At 37.1% G+C, this 17,276-nt stretch overlaps 1 protein-coding gene across 1 annotated transcript in view; it reads right to left on the bottom strand.

The window, feature by feature from the left end:
• Window positions 1-960: 960 nt before the first annotated feature.
• LOC124363762 (nucleolin-like) overlaps window positions 961-17,276 on the bottom strand; it is a 42,256-nt gene continuing 25,940 nt past the window's right edge. The window contains exons 3-7 of the mRNA XM_046819025.1: window positions 15,779-15,876; window positions 11,198-11,228; window positions 8,813-8,884; window positions 6,317-6,581; window positions 961-1,701 (exon numbers count right to left, since the gene is read on the bottom strand). Of these exons, the coding sequence (XP_046674981.1) occupies window positions 1,586-1,701; window positions 6,317-6,581; window positions 8,813-8,884; window positions 11,198-11,228; window positions 15,779-15,876 (582 nt within the window). The 3' untranslated portion in view covers window positions 961-1,585. The remainder of the gene's footprint in view (window positions 1,702-6,316; window positions 6,582-8,812; window positions 8,885-11,197; window positions 11,229-15,778; window positions 15,877-17,276) is intronic.

Below are 17,276 nucleotides of genomic sequence, written 5' to 3'. Positions count from 1 at the left end.
GGATCGTGACAAATTAGGTTCAGATGGTTTTTTTATTTATATGGAAAACTTTTATATCTCTTGTCGAATTATTGTTTTTTATTAGTTTTTATGAAACAGTATGAAAATTTAAAAAACATGTGCTATTTTTTGAATTTTGTAGTGAATATTTATTGAACGGAAAACTAGGAATAACAGTAATTTTAAACAAAGCAGGATATTTCAAATTGTCAGATGCTCCTTTATTTATTTTAATTTGCTTATTGAATAAGTAGATTGTTACCCGTGTTTGTTACCTGTATACATATGGCATATTATTGGTTATTATTAACCTTAATCATCACCTACATAAGTTAATATCCTCACTCCAATTTACATTGAGGTTAAAATTGCGGTCACCGAACATTTAAAGACCAAACTCACGGCCTGAAACGTCAAAATTGCTTGTATAATAATAATTATTCACAAGTGATACGATGACACCTACCTTTTTAACACAGTGTCAGCTTGTTTTATCTTCTTAACTAATGACAATGTATGTCAGTGTTTTAAATAATATAACCATTGATGATGACATTGACATATTAACTGGTCTCCAAAGGGTTAAACCATCAATCAGCATGTGATGAGTCCTGAGTGCCAGGTGACATTGTGTGAAGTCTATCAGCTGTTCAATTACGATCTATATCATCGTAAAGTAATAATTGGAGCAATAACTGCGTAAATAAGATATTCTAAACAATTCCGTGAATGTTGCAGTGGAAAACAAACAACGTTCATTAGAGCTTTGTTCTGTACACATTGAAAAGAATTCCTACACATTGATTTTAACAAACAATTTTTCATTACCAATACATTAACTACAGATCATTGTTGAAATGCTAATTGGACAAAAACAAGAAGCAAGACAGGTTAAAACTGTCAGCAAAAAGATGTAAATTTGGTTGTATTTTCTGGTAGATTAAATATAATTTAAATTGGTGACAGAACAAAACTGTTTATACTTTATTTTCTCATCAATTTTAAATTATATAAAATGTATCACACTCTTGCTTTGTATTTGATTAATGTTTCTGAAATTCTTTTCTGGCAGTTTTCGTACTTTTTCTTTTCTTTGCTGAGGGTGCCTCCACATCTGAGTCGCTCTCCTCATCAGGTTCCGATCTGTTCTTGTCACTATTGTAATACACTATAGCTAGGTTATCTGGGTTGAGTTTACGTTTCTCTACAACATCCAACAATTCCAAAATTTTCTTCTTCAGTCCAACTCTGGTTCTCTCGTCGAAATGAGACAAGTCGATGGTGAGAGTCTCTGAACTGTCCGCCGAGGGGGTCTCGAGGGGAGGTGTGACCTGGGGTGAGGTGGGGGAAGGAGAGAGGGATGGAGTGGGACTCGGAACTAGGACAGGGAGAAGTGAAGGCTGTGGAGGCCTCACCCCCGTCACACCCCCGACTGTAGCCGGAGACTGTGTGGGGATCATTACCAAATACTTTCTTGTCCCCGAGGGGTCTCCGGTCTGTGAGTTTATCGGTGCAGTGATGACCTTGGTGGAGGTCATCCCCGGGGGCGAGTTGTGTGTTGGCAACACTGACCAGTTGGCTGTCGTTACCGCGCGTTAGTTGAGACCACTGGAGTCGGAAATGTCTCCAAAGATAACAGCCCAAATGTGGAATTTTGGTCTTCTTCCTTGATAGTTACTAGATTTCCTCCATTAACTTTGTCTGAAAATTTGAAAAAAACTAACGTTATACAAATATATTGAGTATAACAAAACATATAAGAAGTTAAAATGATTAAGTTAAAATTTATAGATAGGTTTTTGCTCCAAATCAAAACATACATTGACAGTTGATGAGTTATGTAGATTAAACCAAAATCTTAAAACAAGACTGAGCAACAACCATGTTAAAAACAAGACTGAGCAACAAACATGTTAAAACAAGACTGAGCAACAACCATGTTAAAACAGCTGATTCCTCTCAACTGTGACAGGTATGTTGCTCCCGGCTTGTGCAATCGTACCTTTAAAGTGGTCATGCTCACTAATGCGTTGACAGATGTCGATGAAGAAAGTACCGTTGGTCGTATATTCGGTATCCTAAAGGGTTTTTATAACTAAACTGGGGTTTTTTCGTTATTTTACTAAAAATTCTTAACAGGAGCTATTTTGTTAGTATTAAAACAAATCACAATTATTTTCTTTAGTTTTCCTCTTATTTATCATAACCTATGTGTAAAGTTTGGTATCTATCAGCTATACTAGGTCTAGAGACAATTTTATTATAAAAAATACAAATAAAAAAATGAAACATTTCCCGGCCTATGTTTACAGGACATTTTTTGTTTGAATCATGAGTACTAACAGAAGTTAGTGGCTCCAGTTCTTGAACACCCTGTATAACTATGTCAATCATTAAGAACGCCCGTTCTTAAAATTTTGTTGTCAGTAAAATCCTGGAAAATTGTATGATATAGGTACAGTAGTAATCACAAAATACCCTGAGTACATAGCGTAATATAAGCATTGAATAAGCAATTGTCCAAATGGTGTATATATGCTTGTTTAGCATTAAATTGTGTATATTTTTAATATAATACATTTTTAATTCTTTGACATATGTGTTCATGTACTGAAACAATAAAAATTGTATAAAACATATCATTTAAATTTCTTTAAGTCTTTTTAATGCTGAATGTAACGAAAGTCATGATAAGTGTTGATAATATTTGTTCAGTATTATTTAATTCATTCTTAAAAAAGACATATTTTAATACATACTTATATTTTTACACATTAAAAAATCTTGTAACCAAAGAGAGAGTGTAGCATTTTAGGACAAATTAGCAGCAGTTAGAGAGTTAACTCAGCTCTCAAACTATACATACAAAAAATTTAAACAGTTAAAACTCTAACGACTGTGACAGTAGACTAAATCTAGCTATGGTGGGAAGGGTTGATTCAATGTGAATGTTGAATTTAGCTCCAGTTCAAATTCCTCTTAGTGCAGCGTCTGGAATGTGACACTGCCACAGACTTGACTCCTGGATTCTGGAGTCATGTTTGTCTGAACAGATCTAAAATAAGTGAGCTATGAAGCTACTCAAAATGAGATTTATACATAATTTAGACTCCAGAGATACGTAGACTACAAAATATGTATTCTAGGTAAATATGTATTTTCATTGTATAGTCAGGTGCACAATTGACTGTATGCAAGTAGTATTAACGATACCACGTTTTCTCCTGTACTAACGATCTGTGCGAGTCGTCTCTCAACAGTCTATGTCAGTAGTATCTATGGATACATTTTCACTAACGATCTGTGTGAGTCGTCCCTCTCAACAGTCAACGTTTCTAACATACTAATTCTGTTATCATCAGTTATCTGTCAGTATGTCTATGTCAGTAGTATCTATGGATACCACGTTTTCTCCTGTACTAACGTTCTGTGCGAGTCGTTTCTCATTCTATGTCAGTAGTATCTATGGATACAATTTTCTCCTGTACTAACGTTCTGTGCGTATGTTTCTCATCGGTCTATGTCAGTAGTATCTATGGATACCACGTTTTCTCCTGTACTAACGATCTGTGCGTATCGTTTCTCATCAGTCTATGTCAGTAGTATCTATGGATACCACGTTAACTCCTGTACTAATGTTCTGTGCGTGTCGTTTCTCATCGGTCTATGTCAGTAGTATCTATGGATACCACGTTAACTCCTGTACTAATGTTCTGTGCGTGTCGTTTCTCATCGGTCTACGACAGTAGTATCTATGTGGAATACCACGTTTTCTCCTGTACTAATGTTCTGTGCGTATCGTCTCTCATCGGTCTATGACAGTAGTATCTATGTGGAATACCACGTTTTCTCCTGTACTAATGTTCTGTGCGTGTCGTCTCTCATCGGTCTATGTCAGTAGTATCTATGAATACCACGTTAACTCCTGTACTAAAGTTCTGTGCGTGTCGTTTCTCATCGGTCTATGACAGTAGTATCTATGTGGAATACCACGTTAACTCCTGTACTAATGTTCTGTGCGTATCGTTTCTCATCGGTCTATGTCAGTAGTATCTATGGATACCACGTTTTCTCCTGTACTAACGATCTGTGCGAGTCGTCTCTCAACAGTCTATGTCAGTAGTATCTATGGATACATTTTCTCCTGTACTAACGTTCTGTGCGTGTCGTTTCTCATCGGTCTATGTCAGTAGTATCTATGTTAATAATAACTCACGTACTAACGTTCTGTACGTATCGTTTCTCGTTCTATCGGTCTATGTCATAGTATCTATGAATACCACGTTAACTCCTGTACTAACGTTCTGTGCGTATCGTATCGGTCTATGTCAGTAGTATCTATGAATACCACGTTAACTCCTGTACTAACGTTCTGTGCGTATCGTTTCTCATCGGTCTATGTCAGTAGTATCTATGAATACCACGTTAACTCCTGTACTAATGTTCTGTGCGTATCGTTTCTCATCGGTCTATGTCAGTAGTATCTATGGATACCATGTTAACTCCTGTACTAACGTTCTGTGCGTATTGTTTCTCATCGGTCTATGTCAGTAGTATCTATGAATACCACGTTAACTCCTGTACTAACGTTCTGTGCGTATCGTTTCTCATCGGTCTATGTCAGTAGTATCTATGAATACCATGTTAACTCCTGTACTAACGTTCTGTGCGTATCGTTTCTCATCGGTCTATGTCAGTAGTATCTATGGATACCATGTTAACTCCTGTACTAACGTTCTGAGCGTATCGTTTCTCATCGGTCTATGTCAGTAGTATCTATGAATACCACGTTAACTCCTGTACTAATGTTCTGTGCGTATCGTTTCTCATCGGTCTATGTCAGTAGTATCTATGGATACCATGTTAACTCCTGTACTAACGTTCTGTGCGTATCGTTTCTCATCGGTCTATGTCAGTAGTATCTATGAATACCACGTTAACCTCCTGTACTAATGTTCTGTGCGTATCGTTTCTCATCGGTCTATGTCAGTAGTATCTATGGATACCATGTTAACTCCTGTACTAACGTTCTGTGCGTATCGTTTCTCATCGGTCTATGTCAGTAGTATCTATGGATACCATGTTAACTCCTGTACTAACGTTCTGTGCGTATCGTTTCTCATCGGTCTATGTCAGTAGTATCTATGAATAACCACGTTAACTCCTGTACTAATGTTCTGTGCGTATCGTTTCTCATCGGTCTATGTCAGTAGTATCTATGAATACCACGTTAACTCCTGTACTAACGTTCTGTGCGTATCGTTTCTCATCGGTTTATGTCAGTAGTATCTATGAATACCACGTTAACTTCTGTACTAACGTTCTGTGCGTATCGTTTCTCATCGGTCTATGTCAGTAGTATCTATGAATACCATGTTTTCTCCTGTACTAACGTTCTGTGCGTATCGTTTCTCATCGGTCTATGTCAGTAGTATCTATGGATACCACATTTTCTCCTGTACTAACGTTCTGTGCGTATCGTTTCTCATCGGTCTATGTCAGTAGTATCTATGAATACCACGTTAACTCCTGTACTAACGTTCTGTGCGTATCGTTTCTCATCGGTCTATGTCAGTAGTATCTATGGATACCACATTTTCTCCTGTACTAACGTTCTGTGCGTGTCGTTTCTCATCGGTCTATGTCAGTAGTATCTATGAATACCATGTTTTCTCCTGTACTAACGTTCTGTGCGTATCGTTTCTCATCGGTTTATGTCTATAGTATCTATGGATACAACGTTTTCTCCAGTACTAACATTTTGTCCGTGTCGTCACTCTAAAGCATGTGGCTGTAGTATCTATGGATACGTTTTCTCCTTTACTGACATTCTGTGTGTGTCGTCTCTTACTGTTCATTGTATTCCAGTGACATGTTTTCTTTAGCAACTTGTGCATATTGATAGCAAGGTTATTATATGGTGTTATGTGTGTTATTGGTTGCACACCTCAATATATCCTGCACGATTATTATGATACAGTAACCTAGAGCCATTGATTTTTAAAGTCTATGTAGTTATAAGACACTTTCTCATGTAATTAAACCTCCAAACTAAATATAACATTAAAAGCGTTAAACTAGAACGAAATCATTGTAATGTAATATCATGTCAATGGCATAAACTGATAACATTAGTTAAAGCATAGTATTTTGTTCCAGATTTTTAAGTGCGGTATCTTTTTATGTTTTTCAATGTTTTACTACTACAGAGCTATAAAATACTACATTCGAGGCTTATACATTATTTCAGCACAGTTTGCAGTTTTTTAAGTCACAAATGAATATTTACTGTAGAGGACAACTAGTGAAATCTTACCATCCAGTGCATGCTTCCGCTTTGCGTGCAATTCCATCTTGTCCTTGTTCCTGAATATCCTGTGACATCCCAGGGAGGTACACTTCCATCCTTTGGATTCCTCATCATCCTTGGAGGTATCATCTACAGCAGCAGAAGTCGTCTCTTCCTCCTCTTCCATGGGTTCTGTCTTTATTACTACAGGGATAATTTCAGGAACTATCGTCTCAGGTTCACAGGAGTTGAGGGATGACACTGTGATGACTGGAGGTTTGATATCATCAATCTGCCAACAAAACGCATTTATTCATTTAATATGTCCTCATTCTAACTAGAGAGCTTTAAACTTTAAGCTAATGGATGGTGAAATGAAGTGGAACACTAGTAAAAAGAGAAGTGGATCAAGAGAAAAGTAACTATATTACAAATGTTTTACGAACTCATATCCTCATATACGAGGGCTATCCAGAAAGTAACATACGTTTTGAAATAAAAAATTAACTACCCGAAATAGGAACACTTTATTATATACATTTAAAAGCTACAGTCTTAGGCTATTTTTCAACGTAATCCCCATTCAAATTGAGACATATATCATGACGTGACACAAGTTTTTCGATCCCAGCTTTGCAGAAATATACCACCTGAGATCTTAACCATTATCGAAGCGCTGCGTTGCAAGCCAGGTCTTCATCGACACCACTTTGCTCTTGAAACACACCACCTAAGTTTATATGAGAGGAAACCGTCATACAAAGGAGCAATCTATTTCAACATTCTACCAGACTCTGAAGAAAACACCAGTCAAGCACCTGAAGAAGTCACTCAAAAGTTCGTTTCTCCAGCGACCCTTCTACACTATTCAAGAGTTTATGAACTGGAAATCAATTGCATCATGAACTGATATTTTAAACTTTATGTTCTGCATGTCCTTTATTGTATTGACAAAAATTCTAAACTCAACGTTTATGAATGAAGAATATTGTCTATTGATTGAGAACTTCGTTACCATGTTTGTGGTATTCATCAAGGAAAGTTAACAACGCAGCAAGTCTTTGTTTTTGTGTGATCTTCCGTCAACTGCGACCGGCCCAGCCCGGCTCACTCTGGCTTTTTCCGGTCTGCCTCCGCGCGTTGCCAGATGTGCCCACCCATCTCGACCGGCCCGGCCCAGCCGGGTCAGCCCTTGTTACGTCAACGCCGTGATGTGTGCTCCATCTGCACCAGCGCAGTCAGTAGTCTCTCTCCAACTTCACACTACGTTGATTTACCGTTATGAAATCACTGTTACTTCTTCTACTCGTGGTTTAATAAACATGTTAAGGTGTGAAGATACAAGTTCTGACTAAGAAGACATTATGATAGTTGTAGCTTGCTATGAGCTAAGCAAACGAGAACCAAGGTACTGGATTCACGACAGTAATCTAAAAAGGAAAGAATGTGTTGAATTTGCTCATCTCATCCCAATTCTCTTACAAGATTTCGTGTGAATAGACTCAATTAGCCATTTTCCTCAAAGGGACCAATACCTGCACTGCTGAGGGTACGTTTGGAGAATGGAAAAAATCTAGACGTATAAAGGAGACCATGTAGAAGGGGTATCCCTAACCCACCATACCATCAACTCCCTTCCGGCCTTCGCGAAATGTCGTAATGCACGCAATCAAATGGCCGTCCGCGCACTGCGACCGGCCCGGACCAGCCCAGCCCGGCCTATCCAGCCTCGGTCGGCTATTGGGGCGACTTTACAGACACAGCGTGAACCGATTCCGCCCGGGCTGGGCCGGCCGGTCGCAGTTGTCGGGTGTCCATTTGATTGCGTGTATTTCTTCTTCAAAAAAGGCTGGGCCGGGCCGGTCACAGTTGTCGGGTACCATTTGATTGCGTGTATTTCTTCTTCAAAAAAAGGCTGGGCCGGGCCGGTCGCAGTTGTCGGGTGTCCATTTGATTGCGTGTATTTCTTCTTCAAAAAAAGGCTGGGCCGGGCCGGTCGCAGTTGTCGGGTGTCCATTTGATTGCGTGCATTTCTTCTTCAAAAAAAGGCTGGGCCGGGCTGGTCACAGTTGTCGGGTGTCCATTTGATTGCGTGTATTTCTTCTTCAAAAAAAGGCTGGGCCGGGCCGGTCGCAGTTGTCGGGTGTCCATTTGATTGCGTGATTTCTTCTTCAAAAAAGGCTGGGCTCACAGTGGGCACCGAGCTTTAAGGCGCTGCTCTCGTAGCAAGATTTGGCCTTGGAGTCACGGGGTCGATTCCTATGCCTGACTTTAAGGATTTTTGCAGTGTGGTGTGCACTTATGAGAGTCATAGGTCTGTTGTAGGTAAAGTCTGACGGGAGAGCCCCCACCTCATATTAACGGTGGTTGGCATTTCAAGCTTCATGTATAAGTAAAGACAAAAAACAACTGTTTGCATTTTTTTTTACTTTACTACTAAAAAAACCTATTTGTGACTGTGTCCAACTGTGTTATTTTACTATTTGCAAGGCAAGGAGTTAGAAAATAAATATAATTACTTACTATTTCTGGTTCCAGAGCTTCCTGTTTTATGTAAACATCAGACTCTTCAATGTCAATAGACTCATCACAGTCCTGAAACATCAGCAAACAATTACATCATACTTCTAATATACGTACACTTTTGAGCCTAACTTTGTTCTTATGAGAATGCACAAGACATGTTTCTTCAAAGAATATCTAATTACATTGGAACTACTGTATACTGGAATAAATATAAGCCATACATCCATTAGAATTACCATACTCTGAATCAAAAATATACCCAGTCCAGTAATGAATGGAGGGGAAGTCAAGAGGAGGTCAACCCTCAAAACTGTTTTGAGGGTGAAAGTTTCTATAGTTTGTGTTTCTAAAGAAGATCCCTAACGGTTCCTTTAATTACTAACTTACAACTTTTAGTATGTTGTTGTTTAAGAGACATAGAACAAATGTTCTATGAGAAGTTTTTTACTGTCATTTTGTTTTGAATAATGAGGATTTAAAATGGAGACTGCTTAAAAATTCAACAGAAAACTGTGTTTTTCCATATTTTCGGTTATTACAATCCACAATAATACACAAAATATCTTTCTCTTACTCTAATACATGGGTGAATACTACGCAAACAGTAAAAAAATGTTTCTGATGTAACATGGGTGTATATTGTAATGTTGTACAGGTTTGAAGTGAGATGTTTAGCGTGAGAGAGAGAGAGAGAGAGAGAGAGAGAGAGAGAGATAGGCCGCTGGGACTCGACTCCGTCAGAGATTTTCCTTAGCAAAACAAACTATAGTCTTCCCTCTCCCAGATGGTGGACCGAGGGATACCCACCAGATTTAATGGGTTTGGGTCAATTAAATAAACCTTTACAGAAAACTGTTCGAAAACGAAATAAATTGTGTCAAGACATCAGGATGTTATTCCAAAAGTTCCAAGATTGCCCAACTCCTACGGAAGGAACATAATGTACCAAAGTAAGCTTGTAAATGGAAAATATACCTTTTACAAGATTATAAGCAATCATTAAAACGAGGCATGTGTTGATACTCAAAGAGATTAGATGACTTGGCCTGTTCCCTTGGCAAAGGAAGGCAACTCGAAGGCTACGAGCCTACGATTTTGATTTGACAGCTTATAATAAGCAATTGTTATCAAAAGCTGAAGGAACTGATGAAGAATCAGGTACAGTTGCCATTTATCCCAGGTAATGAAAGCATCAAGACAGATGAGGAATAAACTTACTGCTAAGGATGATATCAGGTACCTCTTGACAGGTTTGGAACTTCAAGTTGATATCTCCTTAGTTTCAAAAATAAGAGTTGTGGAAAGATTGTAGAGATAAGCAGTGTACAGAATACCAAGTGGTTAGGACAGTCAAATCTGTAAAGGGAGAAACACACAAGAATGACGTACATCAATGTTGGGAAGTGTTGATTCAATACGAATATTAACTTCAGCCTTAGTGCAGCGTCTAAAGTAACGCTGTGACAAACTTGACTCCTGGAATCTGGAATCAAAATCTCTTTGAAGAGATACAAAACAGTCGGTGATGAAGAAGCTCAAAACGAACTCTCTACATCGTTTCTACATCAGAGACAACTAGACTACAAACAAATGTAATCCAGATGAAGCGGTATTCTCATTGTGATCAATTGTCAATAATAGTGCACCTGTAGTATTCTAAGTGTCTCTGATGTGGAAACGAGTTGAGTTCGTTATGAGCTTCTTTGTTGCCAACTATTTTGGATCTCTTCAGACGGATGTTGATTCAAGAGTCCAAGAGTCAAGTCTGTTACAGCTCTAGACCTTCTGATGCTGCACTAAGTGGAAAGTGAAATGGAGCTGAAATTAACATTCAGTATGACTTTGATGCTGCAAAAGAAAATTGCCATTTCTGATGGGATATTTATAGTCGTGGGACCTCTCCAAGAACATCTTAGGAGACAATGGTTGAGTGACTGTCTGTAGATTTGGTAATGTAATGCTGGATAATCTCAGTTATTGGCTGTAGCGTATTGGATAAAGATTTCCTGATCCCTTGAACATGAGGAAGACAACTGCTAAGCAAAGCACATCAAGCGCTAGTACTATGTGATACATGTGATACTTCTACCCTATCAGAAAATAACACCTGCATTAAATTCGTTTCAACATAATATATTTTAACCAACTCTCCAAGTTTTTAGCTACATTTTTTCAAACATCTAAATGTATTAAACACACTTTAATGCACATTGTTCTAAGGGTTAATTCATCCCTCATCCCAGTGCAAATCCTGGATACAAAAATGAATCGCACATGAGTGAAATAGGTTAATAAGTGCATACGCGAGGTTAGGCACCTAAAACTACAAGGTGCATGGGTACGATACTTAAACATCCATTTAGAACTTAAAGTAGTACGTACTTCTTCCTTTTCCTCATCAGGTTTCCCGCCCCTGAAAATAAAAAAGGTAAATGTAATTTATAAAACAAAATATATATATATATATATATATATATATATATATATATATTTATATATATACACATTAAACTGTATAAATGGCAAGAGCCTTATTTAATTTCAATAAACATTGAATCACAAAAAGTAGTTGCTCCGTCGGGAGTCGAACCCGGATCTCTCACTTGCCGGGTGAATGTGCTACCATTGGTGTAATTACGCTCTGTGGTGTAATGGTAGCACATTCACCCGGCAAGTGAGAGATCCGGGTTCGACTCCCGACGGAGCAACTACTTTTTGTGATTCAATGTATATATATATATATATATATATATATATATTATATATTATTATATATATATATAAACAACACCAAATATAGAACATCCTTAGCATCCTTAGCCTTGAAGTACAGAGAATTATTGAATTACTTCATGACTTGTTATTTACTAACACCCAACAAAGTTTTAGTTTATGTAATGTTATTTTTATTTTGATCAAGACTCGTTCTAAGTTGCCTTGTACATTTTTGAATTGTATTATATTCGTGTTTCAAGTGCTTTCTTGACCCATTTGCATTTTGAATAACTAATATTCCACTCTTGGAATATACTGCGAAAATAAAAAAAAACGAAAAATTATTGTTAAGAGGGTTACTCTGAACGTTTTGAGATGTAGCCTATGAAGTTTCTGTGCTAGACCTACTATTTCTTTCTCTTAAGACGAGATGCTTAAAATTGCACAGGTTCCTGAAAGGACCTTTGTGCTGCTTCCGGAGTGACAGGATATTTCTGGATGGAATATATTTATGAATCTCATAATCAATTTCGGATTTTCAAGAAAAGTGACCGCTGTGCAAATGTTTCTACAGATTGAGGAAAAAACAGAAAGTCACACATAGCTAGAGGACTTCGTCGCTTTGATACCTTTTTTCGCCAAAAACTCTTAAGTATGTAGCAGGTGGGAAAAGGACATTGTTGTGGTGCAAAAATTAAACCCTTAATGTTTCACAATCATGAAGAACTTTCCTGCAAGCATTGTTTAGTGAGTCCTTCGTCCTCATTATATATTACTTTCTTCACCGGTCATCGTTTTCTTGACCATTGTGGGGGATGGTTTGTCTTCAAACACTCACACACGACTTTCTTCTTTAGTTCAAACGTTTACAAAATGATATGAACGTTTCATCACCTGTGATAATTTTAGAAATTATCTGATGACCACCATTATTAACCAATTGGAAGGCCTACCCGGCTAATTCTCACACTAACAGCTTTTTGTTGACGTTTGAATTTTACATCAAATTGAAAAAATCCGCTCACACTGTCACTGTTAATAAATTCAAAAATTGTTTGAAAAATTAGTTAAAGGAACACGTTTCCACAAGGTAGACAACTATCTAGCTACTGATTATTTAGTAAAATTAAAAAATATTTTACTAATTTTGAATTGGAGTCTAAATATAGATTAGATAGTAAAATGTATGTATTTTTATAAATGTTGATATAATGTATATAGGCTATTCATTGTTTTAAATTTTTTAGTGTACTGTATTTTTATGTTGTTAACTGTTGTCCTAATTATTTATTTTTAAATGTGTGTCTTAATCTGTTAATAATCTGTTACGTCGTTTTTAATGTTAAGACTAATACAATATAGTTTATATGATGTTTATAACTATTTATAATGTTATTATGTATTTATTTTAGTTTTACTTAAAAATAGTAGTTACAAACAGAGTGCAACACGTGATGAAAAGGTAAAATTGTGTTATATTGCTACTGACGAAATCTATTGCATCACTGTATGTTCAATGATGAATAAAATGTTGAATCTTGTATTTTGAGATACTATTTTCCTGATAATGTCATGTAAGACTATTCAAACTGCTGCAGATTTGATCCATAGAGATGCCCTCAATATCGCAAAGTGTTTGTCAGTAATCATCAGTTGTAATCAGTGCAGTCAGTTCAATCATTACATCTCAATCAAAAAATCGTGCAGTGACTGTCCTCAATCATCACAATGTGCAGTGACTGTCCTCAATCATCACAATGTGCAGTGTCTATTTGCAATAATCACAATGTGCAGTGTCTGTCCTCAATCATCACAATGTGCAGTGTCTGTCCTCAATCATCACAATGTGCAGTGTCTGTCCTCAATCATCACAATGTGCAGTGTCTGCCTCAATCATCACAAAGTGCAAGTGTCAGTCCTCAATCATCACAAAACGCAGTGATGTCCTCAACCATCACAATGTGCCGTGTCTATCCTGAATCATCACAAAGTGCAGTGTCTGTCCTGAATCATCACAAAGTTCAGTGTCTGTCCTCAATCATCACAAAGTGCAGTGTCTGTCCTCAATCATCACAAAACCCTTGTCAACATCCACAATGTGCTTGTCCTCAACCATCACACAAAACGCAGTGCTTGTCCTCAACCATCACAATGTGCCGTGTCTATCCTGAAATCATTACAAAGTGCAGTGTCTGTCCTCAATCATCACAAAGTGCAGTGTCAGTCCTCAATCATCACAAAGTGCAGTGTCTGTCCTCAATCATCACAAAGTGCAGTGTCTGTGAACCTCAATCATTCACAAAGTGCAGTGTCTGTCCTCAATCATCACAAAGTGCAGTGTCTGTCCCTCAATCATCACAAAGTGCCGTGTCTATCCTGAATCATTACAAAGTGCAGTGTCTGTCCGAAATCATCACAATGTGCAGTGTCTGTCCTCAATCAACACAAAGTGCAGTGTCTGTCCTCAATCATCACAAAGTGCAGTGTCTGTCCTCAATCGTCACAAAGTGCAGTGTCTGTCCTCAATCGTCACAAAGTGCAGTGTCTGTCCTCAATCATTACAAAGTGCAGTGTCTGTGAACAAACATTACAAAGTACAGTGTCTGTCATATATCATTGCAAATTGAAGCGTCTGTCCTCAATCGTCACAAAAGTGCAGTGTCTGTCCTCTTGGGATCATAGCACTCACATAGTTAAAGGTTTACTGAATGATGGCGGAATGGGAAGATCCCGAATATACTGTTGTTTCTTCTTGACGTAAATTGTGAAACCCTTCAAAATTCTGAATACCACCTAAACACTAGCAAGGGATGTTGCTTCAAGACACCAAAGTTTATTTTGATATGTTCGACACATTCCTTGTGCGACAAATTGACTTTAAAAAAATCGTAGAAAAATCATAGCTGCCCGAAGATGCTCTCTTAAAAACTCCATGACTTCATGAAATTTTTCTTTCAGAACAGACGACACATGGTGGGCCTAAGTTGCTGTAGGGTGCTGATATCCGCTTGGATAGTTAGATACCAGTCAGGTGATATCATAGTTTCAAATATGGTATTTATTGAGCACCATTACTTTCACCATCGTAAGCAAATGTCAGTTTTCAATCCGTAATCGAGACCTCGATATCCAATATCACGAAGAGTCTTTACTTCACAGGAATGATATCGTGGTTTTCCATGAGTTCTTACAAATAGGTGTGTGAACTAGTAATGCGCAGATCATGAGCGAACCGGTGATCCGTCAGATCAGGTGATGAAATGAGCCGGGTCAACTGATTGAACGAACCATCGCGTCGCGGCCCGTGAGCTGAGAGTCGGCAGCGAGTTTATCATGCTTCGATTCTCGTAGTTCTTTATGATCTGAGTGATCTGCTAGACATACAAGAAAACTGTTTAAAATCCGAATTTATTACGAACTACAGTTATACCTCGTTGAGAACTATTTTACTTCACATAGAAAGCCTTTGAACCATTAAAATTTATTTATCTGTACAGATAATATTAGCGATGATTTTTTTATCAGTTATATTTCATGGTACACTGGACGAAAAACAACGAATTTTTTTACATTATATTTATAATATTAAAAGCAAAATTAGAGATTTTAACTCAAATCATTAATTGCGTCAAAATAAAATAACTTACTAAATTCATTGTTTATTCTATAATTGGTTTATTCGATTATCTGATCAAGTAGACGGATATAGTGGCGTTAGTGATCTGAATGATCTGAAGATCTACCTCATGAGCAGGTTCATTTCAGTGAGCCACACGATTGTGCAAGATATACAACGATTATTTATGATATTGTATTTGGCGCTTAGGTCAAAGTACCATTGGATAATAATATCCGTCTAAGGCGTACGAAGGGTTAAGGAGTATATTGTACAAATTGTAGTTTTTACTCTATATAGTTTTTTAGTGATTTTATACACACACAAAATAAATAAAAACATTACCTTCGTAAAATTCCTTAAGAAATTAACAAATGATTTAATTCTATAATTTATTTTAACATTAACTTTAGTTGAAAAGAGTTTTTTAATGCCTAATTTGTATCATCAGGCCTCTATCCCACTGTAGTTGCTCATCAGCTAAAATGTCTCTTTCCCCTAAATTAACATTTGGCCCCTTACTACAAGACAATTTTCAAACCAGAAATTATTCCACACTGAAGAAATCTCATTACATTTCAGAATTACTAAAAACAACGTTTGTGTGAGCACAGCTACTGAACTGTCCTTACCCATCTCCAACTGTGGCAGCCACAGTCAGTTTCTTCCCACGACCTTTCTTAGGAGCTCTTTTGGTTGTCTTCCGCTTCTTGCTTTCCACTTCATTGCCCTGGAACAGAGTACGATACAGTATTCACTACACAAAACGTAAAACTGTTCGTTTAAAAACAGTTAAGGCTGTTTCTTTGTCAATTCCTAATAATTCAGCAACTGCACGTATACTTAAACAGCGGCAATTTTATATAACCTCTGCAGTTTTTTCGATGTTTCCACAAGTTGCCAACGTTGAGTTCCTATGAGACGTGATCGTCTTCACACTCTCTCGTCTCCCACCCCCGCTGAAACTAATAAAAAACTTGCGTGCGTAACAAATATTTTACACGTGTTTTAACAAAGAATGCACCTCTGTTAGCGATTTTCCAAGTTTTGTTAATAATGCGTTGCTCTTTCAAAACATTAAGCACGGTTCCAACTACTGCGTAAAATAACTACACCAATAGAACGTTGTCCATTGATGATTAAAGTACTGGATAACAACGTTGCCCATTGATGATTAAAGTACTGAATAACAACGTTGCCCATTGATGATTAAAGTACTGAATAACAACGTTGCCCATTGATGATTAAAGTACTGGATAACAACGTTGCCCATTGATGATTAAAGTACTGGATAACAACGTTGCCCATTGATGATTAAAGTACTGAATAACAACGTTGCCCATTGATGATTAAAGTACTGAATAACAACGTTGCCCATTGATGATTAAAGTACTGGATAACAACGTTGCCCATTGATGATTAAAGTACTGAATAACAACGTTGCCCATTGATGATTAAAGTACTGAATAGGTCACTAAAGCACGGCGCCCACTGCGACTTTAAAAAAGGGGGTAAAAGAGGGGTCACTTTAAATTTTCAAATTGAAATTCCTATCTTGTGACATGTCACTTTAAAGGCAAATTCAAAAGAAACAAAATGACGTTAACAAAATATATCTACGACGATCCTAGAAAAAAATATGGGTAAATAATCCCTTACATTGTAATGCCATCTAGACAAAATACACGCCTTAACAAAACTATGCACACATTAGAAACATTAGATACTACGTAAAGAAATAAGCTGGGCCTCTCAAAGTCTTACTAAAAGATATCACGCATGCATTGTGTTGATATGCGCAAGAAATTGGCATTGTACCTACAGATTATTATTTTTTTGCGTTATTTGCCCATAACTTTTGCTAGGATCGTCGTAGAGATGCCATTGTCTTTATTGAATAGACCTTTAAAATGACGTCATAAGATAGGGGTTCCGATTTTACAATGTAGAGCTACCTTAAAAAAAAAGAATTTAATAATTCTAGTCAAGGTTGTACGTCGATATCTCAATATATATATATTATATTTTATCCTATATATAACGATATATATATATATATATATATATATATATATATATATATATATATATACAGGGTTTTCATAAATGAATGGTACAATTTAAACATAA

Source organism: Homalodisca vitripennis, chromosome 5 (genome assembly GCF_021130785.1).
Source record: "Homalodisca vitripennis isolate AUS2020 chromosome 5, UT_GWSS_2.1, whole genome shotgun sequence".
Lineage (NCBI taxonomy): Eukaryota > Metazoa > Arthropoda > Insecta > Hemiptera > Cicadellidae > Homalodisca > Homalodisca vitripennis.
Note: the sequence above shows the minus strand (reverse complement) of the source record. Positions and strands in the feature narration are given on the sequence as shown.